The sequence below is a fragment of the Cucurbita pepo genome, chromosome LG09, assembly GCF_002806865.2.
Source record: "Cucurbita pepo subsp. pepo cultivar mu-cu-16 chromosome LG09, ASM280686v2, whole genome shotgun sequence".
Lineage (NCBI taxonomy): Eukaryota > Viridiplantae > Streptophyta > Magnoliopsida > Cucurbitales > Cucurbitaceae > Cucurbita > Cucurbita pepo.
This window is the reverse complement of record NC_036646.1, coordinates 5,541,093-5,560,071: the sequence shown is the minus strand read 5'-3', so window position 1 is coordinate 5,560,071 and position 18,979 is coordinate 5,541,093. Positions and strand designations below refer to the sequence as shown.

Sequence of the window (18,979 nt, the reverse complement as noted above, 5' to 3'; positions counted from 1 at the left end):
TTTTTTTTTTTTTTTGGGGGGGGTAAAAAATGTAACATTTAGAACAAAAGAAGAAAATATTTATTATAGGAAACAAAATTTCGTTGATAGAATATAGATATAGAACAAAAAAGAAAGAAGGTAATGGGTATTAAGCCATAAGAACAGTTTTGTGCATTACGTTCCTAATTACCTAATTCTGATGCAGTAATCATGCCGTTGCTATTGACAATAACAGTTCTTGCCCGGTGGATTTGAATAATACTTCCCTTGATAATTCCATTAACAATAAGGTCCTCAACACGACAAATCTAAAAAAGGTGAAAGGAAACCATTTGGATTGAACTATGATAAATTGCAAAGCAGCAATCACCACAACAATACATCTTGGAATAATGGAATAAAAAACCAATTAAAAAACAAGAATAAAAATAGCTGAACAAACAAGAATATGAGTTGGGAGCATCATGACAACAAACCCTCCACCGAACCATTATATGTACCACAACGCAAAACCAAGTTCGTACTATGACAGATCACCATTCATATGGTATCAATTATGTACGGAAAATTAGCATGAGGTTAGCTTAAATTGTAGTTATACTAACAACTATCTTATAATTATGAAAATATTTCAAATTTCACCTTCCTTAAACAATTTCGAACACAACCAAATCATCAGATGATTTCTTCCAATTAGGTTAAAAAACACATCTGTAACTTATTCAGAAACCACAATGATGATGACGCAAATACAACAAAGATATTAGACATGAAAAAAGAACACCTTATGGATAGATACAATACAATATCAGGTTGAGCGAGGCTACACTACCTGAGTACTTGGTTAAAAAAGAATGTAGAACAGGTAGGTACAGGAACGGAGAGGCTCCCAAGCCAATATGCCATTTCAATATCACTAATGCAGAACCCAATAGTTCAAAAGGCTATAGGTTTTCAAATTTTTTTTTTTTTTTTTTTTTTTTTTTTTTTATTTTTTTNTCTTTTTAGAGGAGGAAGGTGTAAGTAAGCATTGAGCAGATAAAAATTGCAAATCTGACCTTAAAATGAAGAAGAAATGAAACGGCATAAAATAATAGTAGAAATTAAAAAAACGGTGGGAAAAAGTGAATAGCCAGCATTTTGCCTAAACAAAGATGACAAGCGTACAAATCCTGTTGTTTGTCATTTTTTTAATTCCAATATCATCTTTTTCTCTCTTTTCCTTTAACCACCCTATATAGTTTCTAACTACTTGAGATAGATGAAAATAGTCGCTAGAACTTGTTCCTCAGCATGGAAGATTATGCAATAATCGCCAGCATATATGATCAAAAACAAAAGAACCTGAAACTCGAAAGTGTCATTCCACAACCATATTGTCTTCTTTCCACCAGAATAGTCTCCCTAGAAAGAGAAAATGGTCCCTTGCCTTCCCTTATATAACCTATCCTTAATTTCAAGTTTTTGTCTATATAGTTATGCACCCGAAAGGACTAATGAGGGAAGGTATGGAAAATGGGACAGGTTCTCGGTGAATGAGTCAATGTGTCCAAGTTCTAGGTCCCAAGGGGCTCGATATAGGAAACTTAATCAATTAGAACTCAAATCTTTCATACGAAGAAGGAATTGGTGTACTTTCCGAAAATGGTTTCTGAATGTTATTATCTTCTTGATAACAGCTTGGTGGAAGTAGTTTTGGTTGTTTTGGCTCATGGGTTGGTCAAAATCTTCTTAGGCATTTTTTTTTTCAATATATTCTTTTTCTTTTTGGCTCTCGTAATATTTGAATATTAACCCTCTTTTTGTTTGGTTTTCTGTTCTCTCTTTGGGATATCCTCGAACTATTGTCTATCTTTTCATCTATCAATGAAAAGGTTCTTTCCTGTCTTTTTTTAAATAATTAGTTCTTTTTTTTTTTTTTTTAATCCTCAACTGTTGTAAATGATTGTGGAAATTCCTAGAAAACCTAGAACAACAATCTTGAGTATTTTTACAGGCTTCACCAAAATACGTGCAATCCTACACTAATAGTACCAGAACGTACCTGCAAAACAGGATTCACCAGAATACGTGGTTGATTTTACCTTCGTACAAGTGGATATGTATTATGTATACTTTTTACTATGCTCCCTTCGTCTGGCTATTATTATTTCAGTTTCCCATGCATAGAGGGTTCTCCACCTGTCCATTATCTTTCCTGAATTTTATAATTTAGTCTTCTTGATTAAGCAGATACCCTTATCCCTCTTCTTCCAGTGCAGTCTTTTAAAAGGAGCTCATTCTCTTTCCATGGCTGTTGGAGAGTGAACCTCACTTTTAATCACAAATTACAAGAACTTGAAAAGCACGGTGGTTCTTTTCATACCTTTAGAACGAAAGTAGATGGCAGCTACGGTTCTCATCTTGCAGAGCCGTAATTAACTACAGAAGTAAGACTTATTCATAGGCTTAAAAGTACTAAAGCAAATTAGAGTCTAGGCCTATAAATTTTAAGATGTCCCCATTTTCTTATCATTAATTTTTGGGAGCATGCCTTTAGAATTCAGTACATGTATATGTGTGTGTGTAAAGCACTAATTCTTCAATTTCTGCGAACAATTAAATATCATATTTGATTGAACAAAAAGGAAAAATCCAAACGATAAAATATGAATATGATATTCTAGTTTGGAGGCTGTTTTGTAAGTTGGTCAGAAAGTTCTATTTATTAGAACGTTTAAGAAGTACTCTGTAGAGGGGAAACCATTTTACTTATTAGCGTATCTAGAAAACTACAGGCTGAATGCTTTGAAATTCAAGACCATGATAAATGATAGTGAAATCGCAAAATGCTACCAAAAGAAATTGATCTCTTACTTGAAGTGAAAAGGAAAGTGTATAATTGAAATGGCAATCATCCGGAGGAGTCATTAAATCCAGTGGACACGTCTCACTATCACACAGTGCTTTTGTTACCCTACAAATAGAAACTTAAGTCTAAGGATTTCAATACTTCAATGCTGTAGAATTGAGAAAGAAACCATGCCACTCTTCAATAATTGTTACCTATATAAAAAGAAACAAACAAAAACAAAATAATAAGTTTAGCCAAAAGGCATAACATATAACATACTCACAGGCTTCTACTGGCATCATCATCCAATGGAGCTTGAAGCATGGAACCGATTCCAACCTGTTATTGTCAGTAGTCTTAAATAGATGTACCAATAGATTCTCTTTTTCCCCACTTTGGCAGGGTGCAGAGGTAAAGATGAAAAAGGTAATCTTTTTAACAAGATAATGTGCTATGTAGTTCATGCAAGCAACGAAAAATGTAAAATGAAGAAGAAAAATTTAAAACAGAAACTTCAGTACTTGTAATGATAGTCACCAACCTTTTGCAATCTAAAGATCAATTGATTTGGGTTGACACAGTTGGAGCTATCATTTACGAGGTTTGGTTTGAAAGAAATGAGAAGATTTTGGGAGAAAAGCATTTAGCTTGGAGGAAATGGTTTACTTAAGTCGAGATTAAATCAATTCGTTGGTGTTTTCTTTCTCCTTTATTTGTTAATTACCTTTTGATGATATTTGTACAAGTTGGTTTTCATATTATCCCTTTAGTTTTGTCTAAACTTAAAAACAAAGAGGGAAACAAACAATAATCAAGAAAGGATACTCCAAGAAACTTGGTATATAGTTGCAATGCCGAATGAAAAGAAGTGCCTAATTGAAAAGGTAAAAGCTATATTTAACGAGCAAGTGTTGAATTTTTGTCTGCTAAAAATAACATCAGATTTAGTCAATAACGACATATCATTCTAAAATCTTGAGTATTGATGTCAATAAAGAAGACATATAGTGGATGTTCTTTCAGGACAAGAAGGTTGCTCGCATGGTCCAAGCTATTAGACAGGTTTGTTAAGATGAAGATCGTACTTCATCCTTCCGGATGAGCAATCTAAGATATAGAGAGAAGATTATGTAAGAAGCCATCATCAGTGTCCCATCATCAAACTGAAATAAAAGTTAATAAGCATATACTAGGTCTTTATGAAAAGAAAGACATTTGTCTTAGAGCCAAATGATCTTTGAAAACAAAGCATTTAAATTGGTTTGATTGCTTCGAGTCTGCTAGGTTAAAAATTTCTTCACGATGTTTTCTTTCTAAGCTCTTAACTGGTTTTTCTGCTGGATATCTGATTGAATAGGGATGCCTTTTATTTTTCTATTGTGATTTCTGTTTTCCTTCCTTTCACTCCAGCATTAGTCTCTTTTCATTCTTCAATGAAAAGGTTTGTTTCTGGTTCAAAACAACAAATAAATAACAATTGTCTTGGTCCTCAAAATGAAAGAGGGTGTTTTGTCTTGATTCCTCATATCAATTATTATTTCTACATTGTGTGCTCAGTATTTTTAACAAACACAAAACACATTTCAGATTTTGTTTGGTCATATTTTCTTTTAAGCAAGAAATAATACTTAACACCAAAGAGGACCTTCAAATGAGCTGCCTCAAACTATAAAACTTTCGGTGATGCATGCTTTCAAAAACTCTTTAATTTCTTGTTAACCACAGTTGAGATAATTCCTTTTGAAGAGGAGGCCGAGAAGGAAAGGAAGGACCCATTAACAACTGTAGTAAGTTGCACTTTGCTTATGTATTAAAAAGAAAATTTAAAACGCAATATTACTAAGAACACTTCTGATTATCTCTTGAAACTTCTCCGAAGCATAATTTTTAGCGCTTGTTGACATTTTGAACACTTTTTAGGTACATTTCCAAGACTTCGTTTTCGTTGAAAAATGCTACTCCAAACTCACCAGCCTAATTAACCTTTAAAACGAGGATTCTCAACCCCATTTCATGCTAGTCACTACCCTTAAAGGGAAAAGTCGTGTATATATTAGCTTTATTAACCAACAGCTTTACAGGAAGCCCTGGAAAACTGACCACTACAAGAACTCCATAATATGATAATGACTTGCAGTTATGTTATAGAACAGCGACAAGATATATATTAGTTTTCATCATGATAGAAAATTGCTTAGAGGCTCTTCAAATTAGATCATAACAAAAACTCCAAAATGTGACGATGGCTTACTGTTATGTTATAAAAAAGCGACAAAGACAGTCGCTGCCCTTTGATTGTGTCACCTTGACCAGTTAGATGCAATAGCCCTTGACCATACATACCCAAGTTTGAATTTGAGATAATGCTTGAGTTTTGCTGCAACATTTAAGGTATCACATATAACTTAGGTATTATGAGATGTCCAAAGGACAATAAATATAAAAATAAATAAAACTTTAAAAGAAAAAAAAAATTAAAACCCTAAGATAGTCTAGTTAGCAGAAGAGGTTTAAAGGATAATACCTTTAAAACAACCAGATTCCTGACTTCAAGAACTGAAGCGGTAACAAACGTATTCCTACCACCATCTACCATGATTTTAGAATTCCACATTAACAGCATCTTGACAAAAACTCTAAGAGCGCCAAAAACCTTCAGTCAAAGAGAATTTTAGTCAATTTATAAATTAATAAAAATAAATAAATAAATAATAAACCCTTAATTGGAACGAAGGGCATTCATCCAAAGGAGTTCCTTAAGAGAAAATGGCATTTCGTTCAAACTATATTAGGACCCTAATCTAATAGATGGGAACAAGTATGGTCAGTGCATTTACAACTCAAAACAACAGTGTCTATGTGAAGCAAATGTGTTGGAATTTAACCAAAAGAGTAAAATCATTAAGGATGAGCACAATCTGTTACTCCCCCAATTCACGTACCTACAGTAATACAAAAGATTGGATTACAGATATCTGCATCTACAAAGCTACCCTCTCACACCTTTCTTTATATTAATTGTTCCTCTTTCCATGCCCTCCAGAGTCATTAGATTCACTGAAAACTTAATGAGAAGGGGCTTCATTTGGTTCAATTGAAGAAAACCCTCCTTCAGGAGGAATGGAAGTCTCGGTTTCATGGTCTTAAGGAGAAAAACATTTCTTTCCTTGTTAAATGGTTATGGAGATATCATGTTGAAAACGATGCACTTGGGAGGAAATTTATCGATGCCAAATATGGCACTCTGCACAAAGCTATCACCGTGCAAGATCTCTCCCTACTAGCATTAAAGATCCCTGGAAGGATATAATTGAACACCATCACCAATTTTTAGAAGGTCTCATATAAAAGTGGGCTCCGGCGCTGACACTTGGCTGAACAATGCCCCTCTTGGGAGACAATCCCCTCAGCTCTTTGTTTTATCTGACTGTTGACACCGGATTTGGATTCTTATATCCCAAAATTCAGAAGAAATTTGAAATAAAAGAAGACTGTGCAATGGGTTGCTATGATCCATCTCTTGTCTCCTTTACACTTGAACAATGAACCGGACAGATGCTTTTGGGACCTAGTTCCTAGTGGATTCTACACCACCAACTCTTTCTTTAGTTTCAAGGCTCCACCAACCCTTTCTTTAGTTCCTAGTGGATTCCTAGTGGATGGGAAATTCTCACTATATGAAGCCATAAGGAGAAACCATTATACTAAAAAGGTGAAGTTCTTTTTGTGGGAAGTGACTCATGAACTATTAATACACAAGATAAGCTACATAGCCATCTAACCCCATTGGTGTATCATGTGCAGAAACAGTGGGGAGTCACAGAACCACTTTTTCACTTGCTGCACCTTCGCTCAATTCTTTTGAGACAGAATTGTCTCTTCATTTGGCTGGATAAATACTCTGCCTATTGTTCCCACTGCCCCACCTCTCATACATTTTGGTGCATTCATCAAAGATGGAAAAGAAAGTCCTATGAATGCTTTATGTGAGGGATTTCTACAGGGCACTACTATGTGAGGGATTCAGCTGTGTGTGTATGCATGGTAGCAACTCCCAGGTCTAAATTTTTTATTAAAGAATAATTAAAAGAAATAACAAATAAACAAACAGACACACACAAACCCACAAAAAGAACCACTATTCAGAGACATAATAAGATCTAGAGTCTTGGTATAAAATAATATACAAGTTTGATATAGAAAGAAAGAGTCAAACCGTTATGATGGAATCACTCATCAAAAGTTCTTCAGCTACTAGTTCAAATTCTGATATTGGAAACTCGGAGAGTCCAAACACAATGCTGCCTCCACGGTATAGGGTAATTTGGCCTCTAACCTAGAAACCATGGAGCAAAAATGATACAAGTAATTATCACTTGGTCGAAGTAATTAAATTCCAGATAGGTAAAGCAATCCTGGACAGGCAGAAATTATTAAAAACAAAATAATATGCATGACAATATGAAATGCACTGACACGGTCTAAAACATCAGATAAAATTAATTAAAAGAACAACAAAATGGAACTTCAATACCATACTTAAGCATAAGCATAGATTAAGACATTATATTATCGATCAAGGTTAGAGCTTCGAACCTTTCATCTCACATATTGTTGTACTAAAAAAAATGAAACTTAATTAACCAAACTTAAAGTCTGACCTGTTAGTATCCAACTCGAAATCACCAGCAAATATCATCAAAACACACACAAAACAGAGGAATATAGGTACCAAACACTGTTATTTGATAGTTCTTAAATTTATAGTGAAATATCCAGCACGATCACATCCCAAACGAAATGTCCAAGAACAAGAAAGCAATGGTGGGCACCATCATGCCTCTCATTGTGTTTCTCAAGGTAAATAAGCATAACAAGAAATCTCGAGTTGTTTCCTTGAAGCTGGAACCAGAAAGCAAGATCATCTTATTTGATGCCCTCAAATATTTCCTTTTATGCGAGAAGAATTCAAAGGCAAGGAAGAAACATATCAATTTATTCGTTTGTAAGAAAATTTAATCATTCAATATTATCTTTTTTCCCCTCCTTCGTTTAGAACTATGTTTATATATACAAGGTTCATGTGTTCAGTATGGCAAACCGCTTAAGGAAAAACAACGAAGCAACCAAGATCCTGTTGCAAATTATACAAGTTCTGCTACTTGGCCCTCTAAAAAACAAAGAATCACATTTAAGACTCAACAAGATGATAAGCTCACTTAAAGCTGAAAATTCAACAGAACCTAAGAAAGAACTTGATAACTAAGCTGCTCTCATGACCATTTAGTACCAAAAATGGAAATATGCAACATTTTTTACCCACAGATTTTTTTCTTCTTATCTTGCTCTATAAGAAACCAACTTCCATTAAAAAAAATGAAATAATGAGCAAGGCTGCAAACAAAAATAATAATAATGACAATAGAGAAGCCCAATTAGGTGGAAACCTTAAAAAGGTTTCACTTGAAGACCCCCAAGCTCTCCTGAAAGAACCCCAACAAAAAGACTCATAAGGGTTAGGTACCTTACTCAACTCCCTGGCCCTTTATACAATTAGACCATTCTCAGAAAACAATCCCTATCCTCCTATCAAGTCTTCTGAAGTTTGTCAGTATGTGACAATGGTCATGTTCAATCGCATCTTTAACATACTTCACTTTGGACTTTTGCCAGCAATGTATATCCTCCCTACAAAGAATAACCTTAGACCTACTTCTAAGCCTTTCTTCCCTTGATTCTCATGTTCTTCAGTCGTAAATCTCCAACAACTTTCTAATTCCAAACTTCCATCACCAACTTTAGAAAGGCATGTTTTATCATGACCCTAAAACCTCCCTCCTTTCATGGACGCTTTCGGAACTCTCAAAACTTGAAACAGGGTGATGTGACACCGTATTCTCAAAATCAAAAGACAACAGCCCTTCTAAACTCTCTGTTCTTAGGCAATGGGTTCGATGATCATAAGTAGTTCTAGGACCTACAGACTAACAAGGATATTGAAACAAGTCACATACCCAATTTTTAGAATATTGAAAAATCTCATCAATGAATGGAATTATGAAGGTGAGGAGGAAAAGATACTCCCAGGCAATTGGCACTTGGAAAAAAAAATCTTCCGGTTATTCATAGAAAAAAGTGCAATAATTACAAAAGAAAATGGGAGGATTAGGTACGGGATGTTGGCAAAGAAAAATTACGTTATTAGAATATGAATTGTGACATTATGGGGAACTATTTAGGAAATTTGTTGGGTTATAATGGTTATGGAGATGGGGGGAGAGGGCAGAACTTTTGAAAGTAGTAATTGTAGAAGGGCCCAAGAGTTTTGAGGCTTATGGTTGTATTTCCTTTTATCATTTTGTTAAGAATATGGATAAATAGTTAAATTCACCACAACTCATCAGCTTATGCTTTTGGATTCAGTTGTAATTCAACAAGATATTAAGGTGAGAGGTCCTCAACTCCATTGTTGTTTGCTCCGCAATATTTAATCCTTTCATTTTCTCATATTTTCTATATGTAAGTTTGGTAAAAGCCATCTCCATGGCCATACTAATGAAAGAGATTATAAAACTTTTTCTCCTACAAACGTGAAATCATACTAACCATTTCAGAAGTTTTTTTCAATAATTGATAAATAAACTGGCAATTATGTATTTCTTCAATTAATCAACAATGGGAATATTTGAAGTTATAAGGAAGCAAAGCATATGTCACTTCTCCACAGCAACAGAAGAAAAAAGTGTAAGGAAGAAAATATCACTCAATACCTGGACTCTCGTCCACAGCAATGGGACCAAAGCTTTTGCATTATTCTCCACAAAAACATTTGACCATAAGGGACTGGTCGAAAAGTCAAGCAAAGGGGTTTCAGTTTCTGTCGTGATATTGTCATTTCCAACTCTTAAACTTAGCAAATCAGCATTGAAGTAAGTGCCGGCTGCTCCAGCATTACCAGGACACCCAATACTTACACCACCTGAGATTAACAAAGAAATTTTATTGCAATGACTAGAATTTTTTGTTTCCAAGGCATGCAATGGCAAACTTACACAAATCCAGATAGCCTAGCAATGTTGTAATATCCTTTCCTATCTTTATTATCTCATAAAACAATATTGATCATTACATAATGATATAGAATGTTTCATCGATACAAAGTACATACCATGTACAGTAACTTTGATATCTTCTTGAATGCTATAACAATCCAGAGAAATTCTTCCCCCACCACCTCCACCCCGTCCCTTCCCACCTGCAGCAGATATAGTTCCACTTCCCTTTCTAGGTATACAAAAAAAGACCAAGTATTAGTAACAGATGGGACAACCAACAGTATATAATCTCAGAGCCAATACTGAAGCTAAAATGGGATGTGGAGAAGACAACAGAAGCATCATTCATTCGTGAGACTTTTATATCCTACAATGAGTGCTCGCTTAAATAATCAGGTACTTTCAAACTTTTTTTCCTTTTTTTTCTCATGGTCTAGTAGGAAGCAGAAATCAATGTTAATTGGGGAGGAAATGTTGTTATAGAAGTTCGAACACAAAATTTCCTACTCTTGTACCTTAAATCACTATTAAACTCAAAAGCTTAAGAAGATAGGTTACGGTAAATTTAATTATATCAGTTATTTTGACAGAATATAATGCCTAAAATCTTCGAAATGATTCAGAATTCTATAAGCATGATAATAGTTGTTATACTCATTCATTAAAATAACATTGATCAATTACACGATGTGCTCATTTATATTGCAAATAAGATCTATGAAATTTTTACAGAGTAGTTGAAAGTCAATCTTTTATCGTTGATTTGAACCTAAAATGCCAAATAAGTTATCAAGATGTATCAAAATTTCTTGCAAAATATGAACACAATACTATCACAAATCATTCAAGATATTAAAGTTATTACAAAATATTATTCCGAGAATTCACAACATGATCTAATTACTTTAACACCAAACTTTATACTTTCAATGATATTCTTCTCCTAAGGTCTTTTTTTGGCTTAGTAGGGGTAAGACCCCACGCAGTGTCTTTTTTCCAAGATAACTGAGAGTGTATTAAAGGGGATCATTGCGAGGTGTTTTATGAATTTTATGAGAGAGGTATATTGGATAGCGTCTTGTCTGAGACTGTAGACCTATTCGTCTGGTGACAAGTGTTTATAGGATTACTGTTAAGGTGTTGACGGAGAGATTTAAAGAAGTGTTGCCTTCAACGTAGCAAAGTCTCAGGGTGCTTTAGACCAAGTTTATTGCTAATGAGGCAATTGATGGCTATTCGCACACAAGAAGGGATCAGTTTCAAGATTGACTTTGAAAAGGTGTACAACCATGTGGATTGGATCTTCGTGTGAAAAGTTTATGGCAAAGTAAAGCTTTGGGTATAAAATAGAGGCTGTGGATTTGGAGTTGTATAGATCTGTGAAATACTTGATTCTGGTCAATGGTCAACTAAGGGGTAGGTTTATGCCTCAAGGGGTCTTAGACAAGGGATCCAATCTCTCCTTTTCTCTTTATGCTCGTAGTAGACACCCTAAGTAGGATCATATCTAGAGGGGTGGAGACAAATGTCTTGGATTGTTTCAAAGTGAGCAAGGATAACTCATCTCTTGTCTCATCTTCAGTTTGCAAGTGATACTATCTTTTTCTATTTTGACAATGGATTGTCGTTCATCTATCTTAACAATTTTCTTGCATTCTCTGAGCTCATTTATGGGTTGAAGATTACTACGGAAAGTGTCAACTTTTGGAGGGTGAAGAATTGTGATATGATTAAGGTTGGAAAGTGCTAATATGGTCAAATGTGAGGTGGGGACCTTTGGCTCATCTTATTTAGGCCTTCTACCTGTCGTTGTACGAGATGGTGACGAAGCCGATAGACTTTGGGGGTTTAGGGATTGGGAATATGAGAACTTGCAACAAGGCTCTTTTGACTAAATGGTTGTGGCAATTTAATTAGAAGCTCAGTTCTTTGTGGAATAAGGTCATTGTAAGCAAATTTTGGTCGTATCCTTTTGAGTGGACCTCAAAGGGAGTCAAAGACACATCAAGAACCCTTGGAAAAATTAACACCTTGGATAGAGTCTCAAGGAGGATACTCAATTTAGGACAATGTGTTGCATTCTTTACATCAGGGCGGCCAAGGATCTTGATGATATATTATTTGGGCTTGTGATTTTGCTTGTTCAGTTTGAAGTTGGTTTTTGAAGAGTTCAGTTTTCGTTTGGCCAAGCATAGAGCGGTAGATAGATGATTGAAGAGTTCCTTCTCTACCCTCTTTTTTGTAAGAAATGAAGGGTTTTGTGGAAAGTTGAGGGCCACTAAGTGAGGTGTGGTCCTGTATTAGGTTCAACGTGTCTCTATGAGCGTCGGTGACAAGCTTTTTTTGTAATTACCCAATCAGTATTATCTTGTTAGATCATAGGCTATAATTCTAAGTGTTCCCTCCCCTTTTTGTGGGCTCTCATTTTTTGTATGCCAATGTATTCTTTCATGTTTTGCACAATGAAAGTCCAGTTAGTCATAAAAAATATGATATTCTTCACTTAATGATCAATTCTAGATCCTACTTCTTCAAAAGAAGATGTAGATCCTGCTTAAAATAAGGAACTATTGCAAGAGTAAATTATCTTGCTCACTTTTTATAAATTTTCAGAGAGGTACATATGTCTTTTATGATACACAAAGGCTAACTAAATCCTTAGATACTAGGTAACAATACAAAAAAATAAAATCCTAAATACTAGGTAACAACATAGAAAAATAGGGAGGTTAACTAATTTTCGTATTTAATGGGATTAGACAAATATATCTTAAATTAAGGCTAGGATTTACATAAATATTCCTTAAATTAAGGTAATTCCTTCAACAAGTACTATTCCACCCAAGATGTATCAGAATAAGATGGATGAGAGACTAATTCTTCGAGGGGACGTATATATGAAAATTTATTGGTAAAATGTTTAAGATTTCAACATTGAATTCACAACTTCAACACATCCAAGGGAATAGTTCAATCATAAGACAGGTCTACAATAAAATTGGAAGCCATCATTCATCGTCAGTAATGTTTTAATTAGAAACAAGAATCTTATGTGTTATCACTTACAATATATCCCGGCTGTATGAAGAGGATCAAATGTATTAGTTAAAACTTCACCAAAACCTTATGCAGGTTTCAAACTAGATTAACAACAACAAACACCAAAATACTTCGAACATACTATCAAACAAACTCAGCAATTAAACTTATATGGGTTTCAAACTAGATTAACGAAAAGGCCTGCGTTATAACTTGAGAAAGCACTTGAAAAGTCTAGATCAATCTGTAAGCACGAGTTATACTCACAGCTTTACTGCATGCACAAAGATACTTCCACCAGATCCACCTCCACCACTTGATCCTCCGTCTCCCCCTTCTGCAAGGATAGAACCATTTAAATATAATACATCTACTATTAGAAGCTTCACACGTCCTCCACCAAGCCCTCCATATGGCTTTTCCTCTGATATCCCACCACCCTTGCTCCCATAGCTCCATGGTTTAGACAATGTAGACCAAGCATAGACATCACCACCCCAATTGCTTGTCTGATTACTTTTCAAACAGGAGGCCCCTCGGCCACCATGACCTCCACCAGATCCATCAAAACCAACTGGTGTGCCACTAGTTTGAGTAGGAGGTGCTCCACCAAGGGCAGTAGTATTTATGTATGAATTGTATTCCAGCGTCACATTAGCAGCAGAAAAAACCACAGAACCAGCCACAACAGCTGCATGCTGACTGACTTTGATATTTCCAGACATATTAAGAGTAATTGAACAACCTTCTATGGGGCAGCAAATTAAAACGTGTGGAAGTATCTCTAGATTCCCAGTTCCAGATACGTAGAAATCTGAATCTAAAGACAAGTTTGTGTTTAACAGGCAGGTTGTGTTAAATGACCCAACACCACCAAGGTCTTCACATGATACAAAGTGATTCGAAGAATAAAAAGGTGTCGGACTACTGTTCTGAGAGCCATTGCCTGTTACTGGCCGAAATTCATGCTGCCAGCTGTTTGAAAAAGCATTGCCACTTTCATACTGAAGTGAATTGAGGCAGAGGGCAGACATGCATAGACATCCCAAAAGAATATACCATCCGATGTGCCGGTGCAATAGGGAAGAACACATCACTGCAGAATATTTTGCAGAGTTCTACTAGCACATAGTACTCCAGATCAATTTATTGTAACCAAATTAACCTCAGTAGTAGATTACTCTTTCTGCCATTTCGACCTTCTGGTGCACCAGACACATTAATATCAATATATGATCTTTTATTTGGGGGGGAGAATATCAATACAGTATAATGATCAACAAAATAGCTATGGCATTTATAGTCTAAAGAGTACAACTTGTCAGTAGAATCCAAATGAGAGAAATAATTAGTTTTGAAAGAAAAGCATGGCCAATAGGCAACAAGAAACATAAGAATCAAGTTTGCAGTCTTATTTGGACATGTAGGAAACAGTTTTTCATGAACGCAAAACAGAACAAACCTTTATTCGAACCAGCACAAATGTGGATGGTTTCTTATTCTTGATAATCAGTGATAGGTACAACCAATATACACTCCGAATCCTATCCGGTAACAGACGTGCACTTAAAAGAAGACTTATACTACATGCCATGGCCTCAAAGTTGCATTCTAATTTAGGTTATTAGTCTTAATGAAAGCAATTTTTTAGCAGAAAAACTAAAATATGTTATGACACTAGTGCTTGATGAAGCCGATGTCTGAGAGAGAAGTCATGCTACGCGCCATGGCTTCAGAATTGCATTCTAATCTAACTCATAACTCTAAATGAAACCGATTTTGTAGCATAAGTTTCAAAATCTGCCATGAAATCGATTTTCAAGAAGGAATTATAAAGTTTCAGTCTAGTTCAGTTCAAACTCTTAATAAGAAGTATTTTCTAGCAAAAAAATTAAAATCTGTAATGAAACCAAATGTTTGAAAAAAGCCGGTGTCAGCTACACACCATGGGCCTCAAAGCTAATTCAACTCAGTACTCTCAGTGATAACAATTTTCCAGTAGAAAAACTGAAATTCGTAATCACACAGTGCTTCACAAAGCCGGTGTCTAAGAGAAAGCTTTCGCCACTCGCCGTACCTTCAACGCTCGATTCTAATTCCACTCTTTGCTCTTAACGAAAGTGAATTCTAACAGAAATCATGGTAAATTCTGTAATGCAAGATTACCTTGCAAAAATGTATCAAAAACAGAAATAATCGCTTTGGTCGATACCTTGAAAGGAATCAGTTGCAGCTCGCGAGCAGTGAAACTTGCGAACAATTTAGCAGCCTGAGAAGAAATCAGAGAAAGAGGAGAAGGAAGAAAATGGAGCTACACACCTGATGAAGAGTCAAAGCGCCCGGAATGGTCTTTCAACAATCATTTGTTTGATGCAGACAAAAAATTCAGTTTCATCCCTGCGGCGTCTCTGCAAGGATACTTGGATCCATCTTATTTCGTAAATTAGTAATTCTATTATTTTTACAAAATTGATTATTATTATTTTCCTACCATACAACTTTAAATTCCATCACTCTGTCCTGCTTGATCCGGTGCGTTTTAGATCTATATATATATATATATATATATATGCGCGCGCGTGTATATATCTTTATTTATTTATTTGTATTATCCTTTTAATTAATATTTGTACATATTTCTAGTTTTAAAGAAATATGTTAAATTAAAAGTAAAGAAATATATTAAATTAAAAAGATAATACAAATAAATAAATATACATATATATTTGAATTAAATATTTATGTTCAGTTGTTCGAAGTTAAGATATATGGTTTGAAATTAAATAATAAAGAAAACTCACAAATTTAAAAATAAAAAATTTAATTCAATTAAGTATAATAAAAATAATTTAAGTTTTAAATATCATATTAATTAAAATTTTAAATTAATAATTACGTATCAATTTTGATTCTATGTTAGGAATTTATTCAAATCCGTTAATGTATAACTTTAAAAAATGCACTGAAAATATTTGAATGCAAATTAAAAATAAATTAAAAAATTAATTAGATCGTGTTGAATTTTTTATTGGTACTTTTGTAAAATTAAATAGACACAGTAAAATATTTAATAATTAACCATTAGTAATTTGTTTCACAAATACCCTTTAACCTTTAATAATATTTCAGAAATATCCTAAGGTTTCATTAATACTATTCAACCTTATCATTAATACATGAACGAAAATCGTCTTTCGCCATCTCATAAATTATCTATCAATATTTTAATGTTATTTCAAAAAATTTATATATATTTTTTAAACTTGATACTCGCAGTAAATATGTTTTTGAATTTTTATTAAGGAAGCTTTTGAAAACTTCACCATGTTTTTTTAACAATTTTGAAAGTTAAAATATTGTTTGACATTATTTTAAAAATTCAATAGTATTTATGAAATAATTTATTAACTATTTTCCTCCCAAATAATAATAATAATAATTTATTAAGAGTACAATAACCAAATCTGAACCATTCACCCGACCAAAAATAGAATTAGACACCAAAAATAATATTTTAATTTAAAAAAAAAAAATATATATATATATATATATATATATATATATATATATAAATAAATGCTTAAATTGTTAGGTATGGAGCTGTTAATCCGTACAATAAAGACGTATAAAGTAAATTAGAGTAAATAACTATGTAGAATAAAAGATTAAAAGATAGAGTTATATACCAGAGATAGTTATATTTAATAAAACTATATATAGTAAAGTTATATATAGCCATTAATACAAAACATTTAGCCAATATTTTTATTGTTTTTTCTTTATCCTATTTTTTATGTTCATCTAGATCGTGTATGTACGTTGTTGTACGATCCTAACATAAATAACATCTCTGAAAGTTTAGATTTAAGATATTATGGAAATTTATGAAAGTTTAGAGATATTTTTAAATGATGTTTTTATTAATTCAACTCTATATATATATAGTAATTAATATTAATATAAAAGATTAATTATATAATTTTACATTTTTTATACACGGTATTATATTTTTGAAATTGCATAATTTCCATTATTTTTTTTAGTGACCATGCCAGCTTGCACACGTGCGCATACCAGTTAGTGCGCTGTATGCGGCGGCGGTGGTTTTTTTTTTTTTTTTTTTTTTTTTTTTNTAGAAATACTATTAAATTCCCGTTTGACCCAACCATTTCTTGTGAGGCTATTAAATTAATTCATTTCAAATATGTTGATTCAACTGATTAAATATATTATATATTGATATCAAGATCGAACAATTAAGATATCGTCTGATTTACATGTGTTTTAAAGTTATAATTGTTGGATGAAGGTCCCGCTAATTTAGGAATTCATCATGGATTTATAATCAAGGAATACTCTCTCCATTGATACGAAGCTTTTTGGGAAGCCCAAAATAAAATCACCGAGCTTCATACCATTGTAGAGAGTTGTGTTTGTCTAACAATAATAATTTATAACACCTACATTTAGTGTGTTGAACAATCAAAAAATTGTCTTTGTTGGAAATTTTGATACGTACGTAAATCAAACTTCACACATCCCGAGGTTTGCTTTTGTAACGGCTTGAAAAAAATTCAAACATCGCCAAAAATCACAATTCAAACGTCGTCGAAAATTTTGAGAGAGAGAGAGAGAGGAAAACTCACCGGCACCAACAATGTGAACTCTTCCCCCTCCAACCTCGACGTAGTGGTGGGCGTAATGGGCAACCAGAAGTTTTATTGTCACCGTTGGTAGTGGAATCAGACGCAGAATGTGTCACTAGAGACGATGGAAAATCGAAGGGTTAGTTAGTACCTGTTGGGTGAAGAAGATGAGTAGTTACAGTCGGGCCGAATATTCGAACTCGGGTCACCCCACGAAGACGCCCCAACCCACTTTAGCTAAAACCCAGAGGTGCACGCCCCCAACGGTCCAACTGCTCACAGCCCATACCAAACACGTGAGGCCCGGTCCAATTGTCGACCCGAAAATTCGCGCCTCCCCTTCGGCTGTGCACGTGCCCAACGCATGATCTCCCCCAATCTTGGCTCAATTTGGCTCAGCATCGGCTTGCATGGCAGCTTGGTCAGCTCGGCTTCTTGGCTTAGATGGTTCGGTATACAACTTTTATACCGTTACCTAAGCTTCCAACCCTTCTTAAGCCATTTTTTACCTCATTAAAAGTAATTGAGGTCAGTAAGATTCTTGTTTACTCAATTTTATATAGTTTTAGAACTTATATTAGATATAGCCATCATGTATGTGATATGGATTGACATAGGAGAAATTACACATTGAATGACATCGGAGAAAGGAAATTAAACATTGAAGTATAGTCTTGAAGTAGCTACAAAGTAACTAGAAACTTCAGCCAAGCCTAACCATATGACTGACCTTATTGATGGAGTTAGATAACTAAATGATGTAGGATGGTGCATGTCCTGTGGCCCCTGCATGCACGATGTTATTTATGTTTTGTGATTGTGTTCTATGTAATGACATGATGCTATGATATGTATGCATGTGATATCCATTACGCCATGTTATGAATGAAATGAAATGCTACGTATGTCGTGTCCTAACATGCAAAGATATCTGATGAATTATGTGATGACCGCCAAGTACATAATACATCATAAATGAAAATCATGGATAGGGATGTGTTAATATTATGCTATAAATGAAAATCATGAAAATCTCATGCATGTATGTATATCATGTGTATTGAGATACTTCCCCGTTACGTTACGCTAATACGACGTGTAATTTCGATATTTATGTTCACCATGATATCATGCGAGCCTTTTTTTTTTTGTGGCATCCATTGTCACATTAACGTTTTCTACCCGACCAAATCTGACACCTTAACGTGTTGTGCCTGACCAAATATGATATGTTAACGTGTTGTGCTTGACCAAATCAGGCCCATAAATATGTATACGAACCCGCCTGGTAAATTCATGTGTGTGTAAATCTTACCCGATTTTAATTATAGACCGTGCACAAAATTTTCGACACATCCATAGACAAATGGCACGAAGGTAAATAGTAAAACGAGTGTGAAAAATGTACGGCATTAATAAAGAAA

General features: G+C 34.3%; 1 protein-coding gene across 5 annotated transcripts in view; it reads right to left on the bottom strand.

Moving 5' to 3' along the window:
* Window positions 1-15,361, bottom strand: part of LOC111801718 — a 28,298-nt gene extending 12,937 nt beyond the window's left edge. Inside the window, exons 1-10 of one of the 5 annotated variants that reach the window (XM_023685831.1) lie at window positions 15,122-15,361; window positions 13,177-14,111; window positions 9,984-10,099; window positions 9,586-9,794; window positions 7,032-7,151; window positions 5,340-5,468; window positions 5,067-5,192; window positions 3,099-3,154; window positions 2,839-2,938; window positions 173-290 (exon numbers count right to left, since the gene is read on the bottom strand). In XM_023685831.1, the coding sequence (XP_023541599.1) occupies window positions 173-290; window positions 2,839-2,938; window positions 3,099-3,154; window positions 5,067-5,192; window positions 5,340-5,468; window positions 7,032-7,151; window positions 9,586-9,794; window positions 9,984-10,099; window positions 13,177-14,003 (1,801 nt within the window). In that variant the 5' untranslated portion in view covers window positions 14,004-14,111; window positions 15,122-15,361. The remainder of the gene's footprint in view (window positions 1-172; window positions 291-2,838; window positions 2,939-3,098; window positions 3,155-5,066; window positions 5,193-5,339; window positions 5,469-7,031; window positions 7,152-9,585; window positions 9,795-9,983; window positions 10,100-13,176; window positions 14,112-15,121) is intronic. The other 4 variants (XM_023685835.1, XM_023685832.1, XM_023685833.1 and 1 more) reach the window with 4 other exon arrangements.
* Between the last annotated feature and the right edge of the window lie 3,618 nt (window positions 15,362-18,979).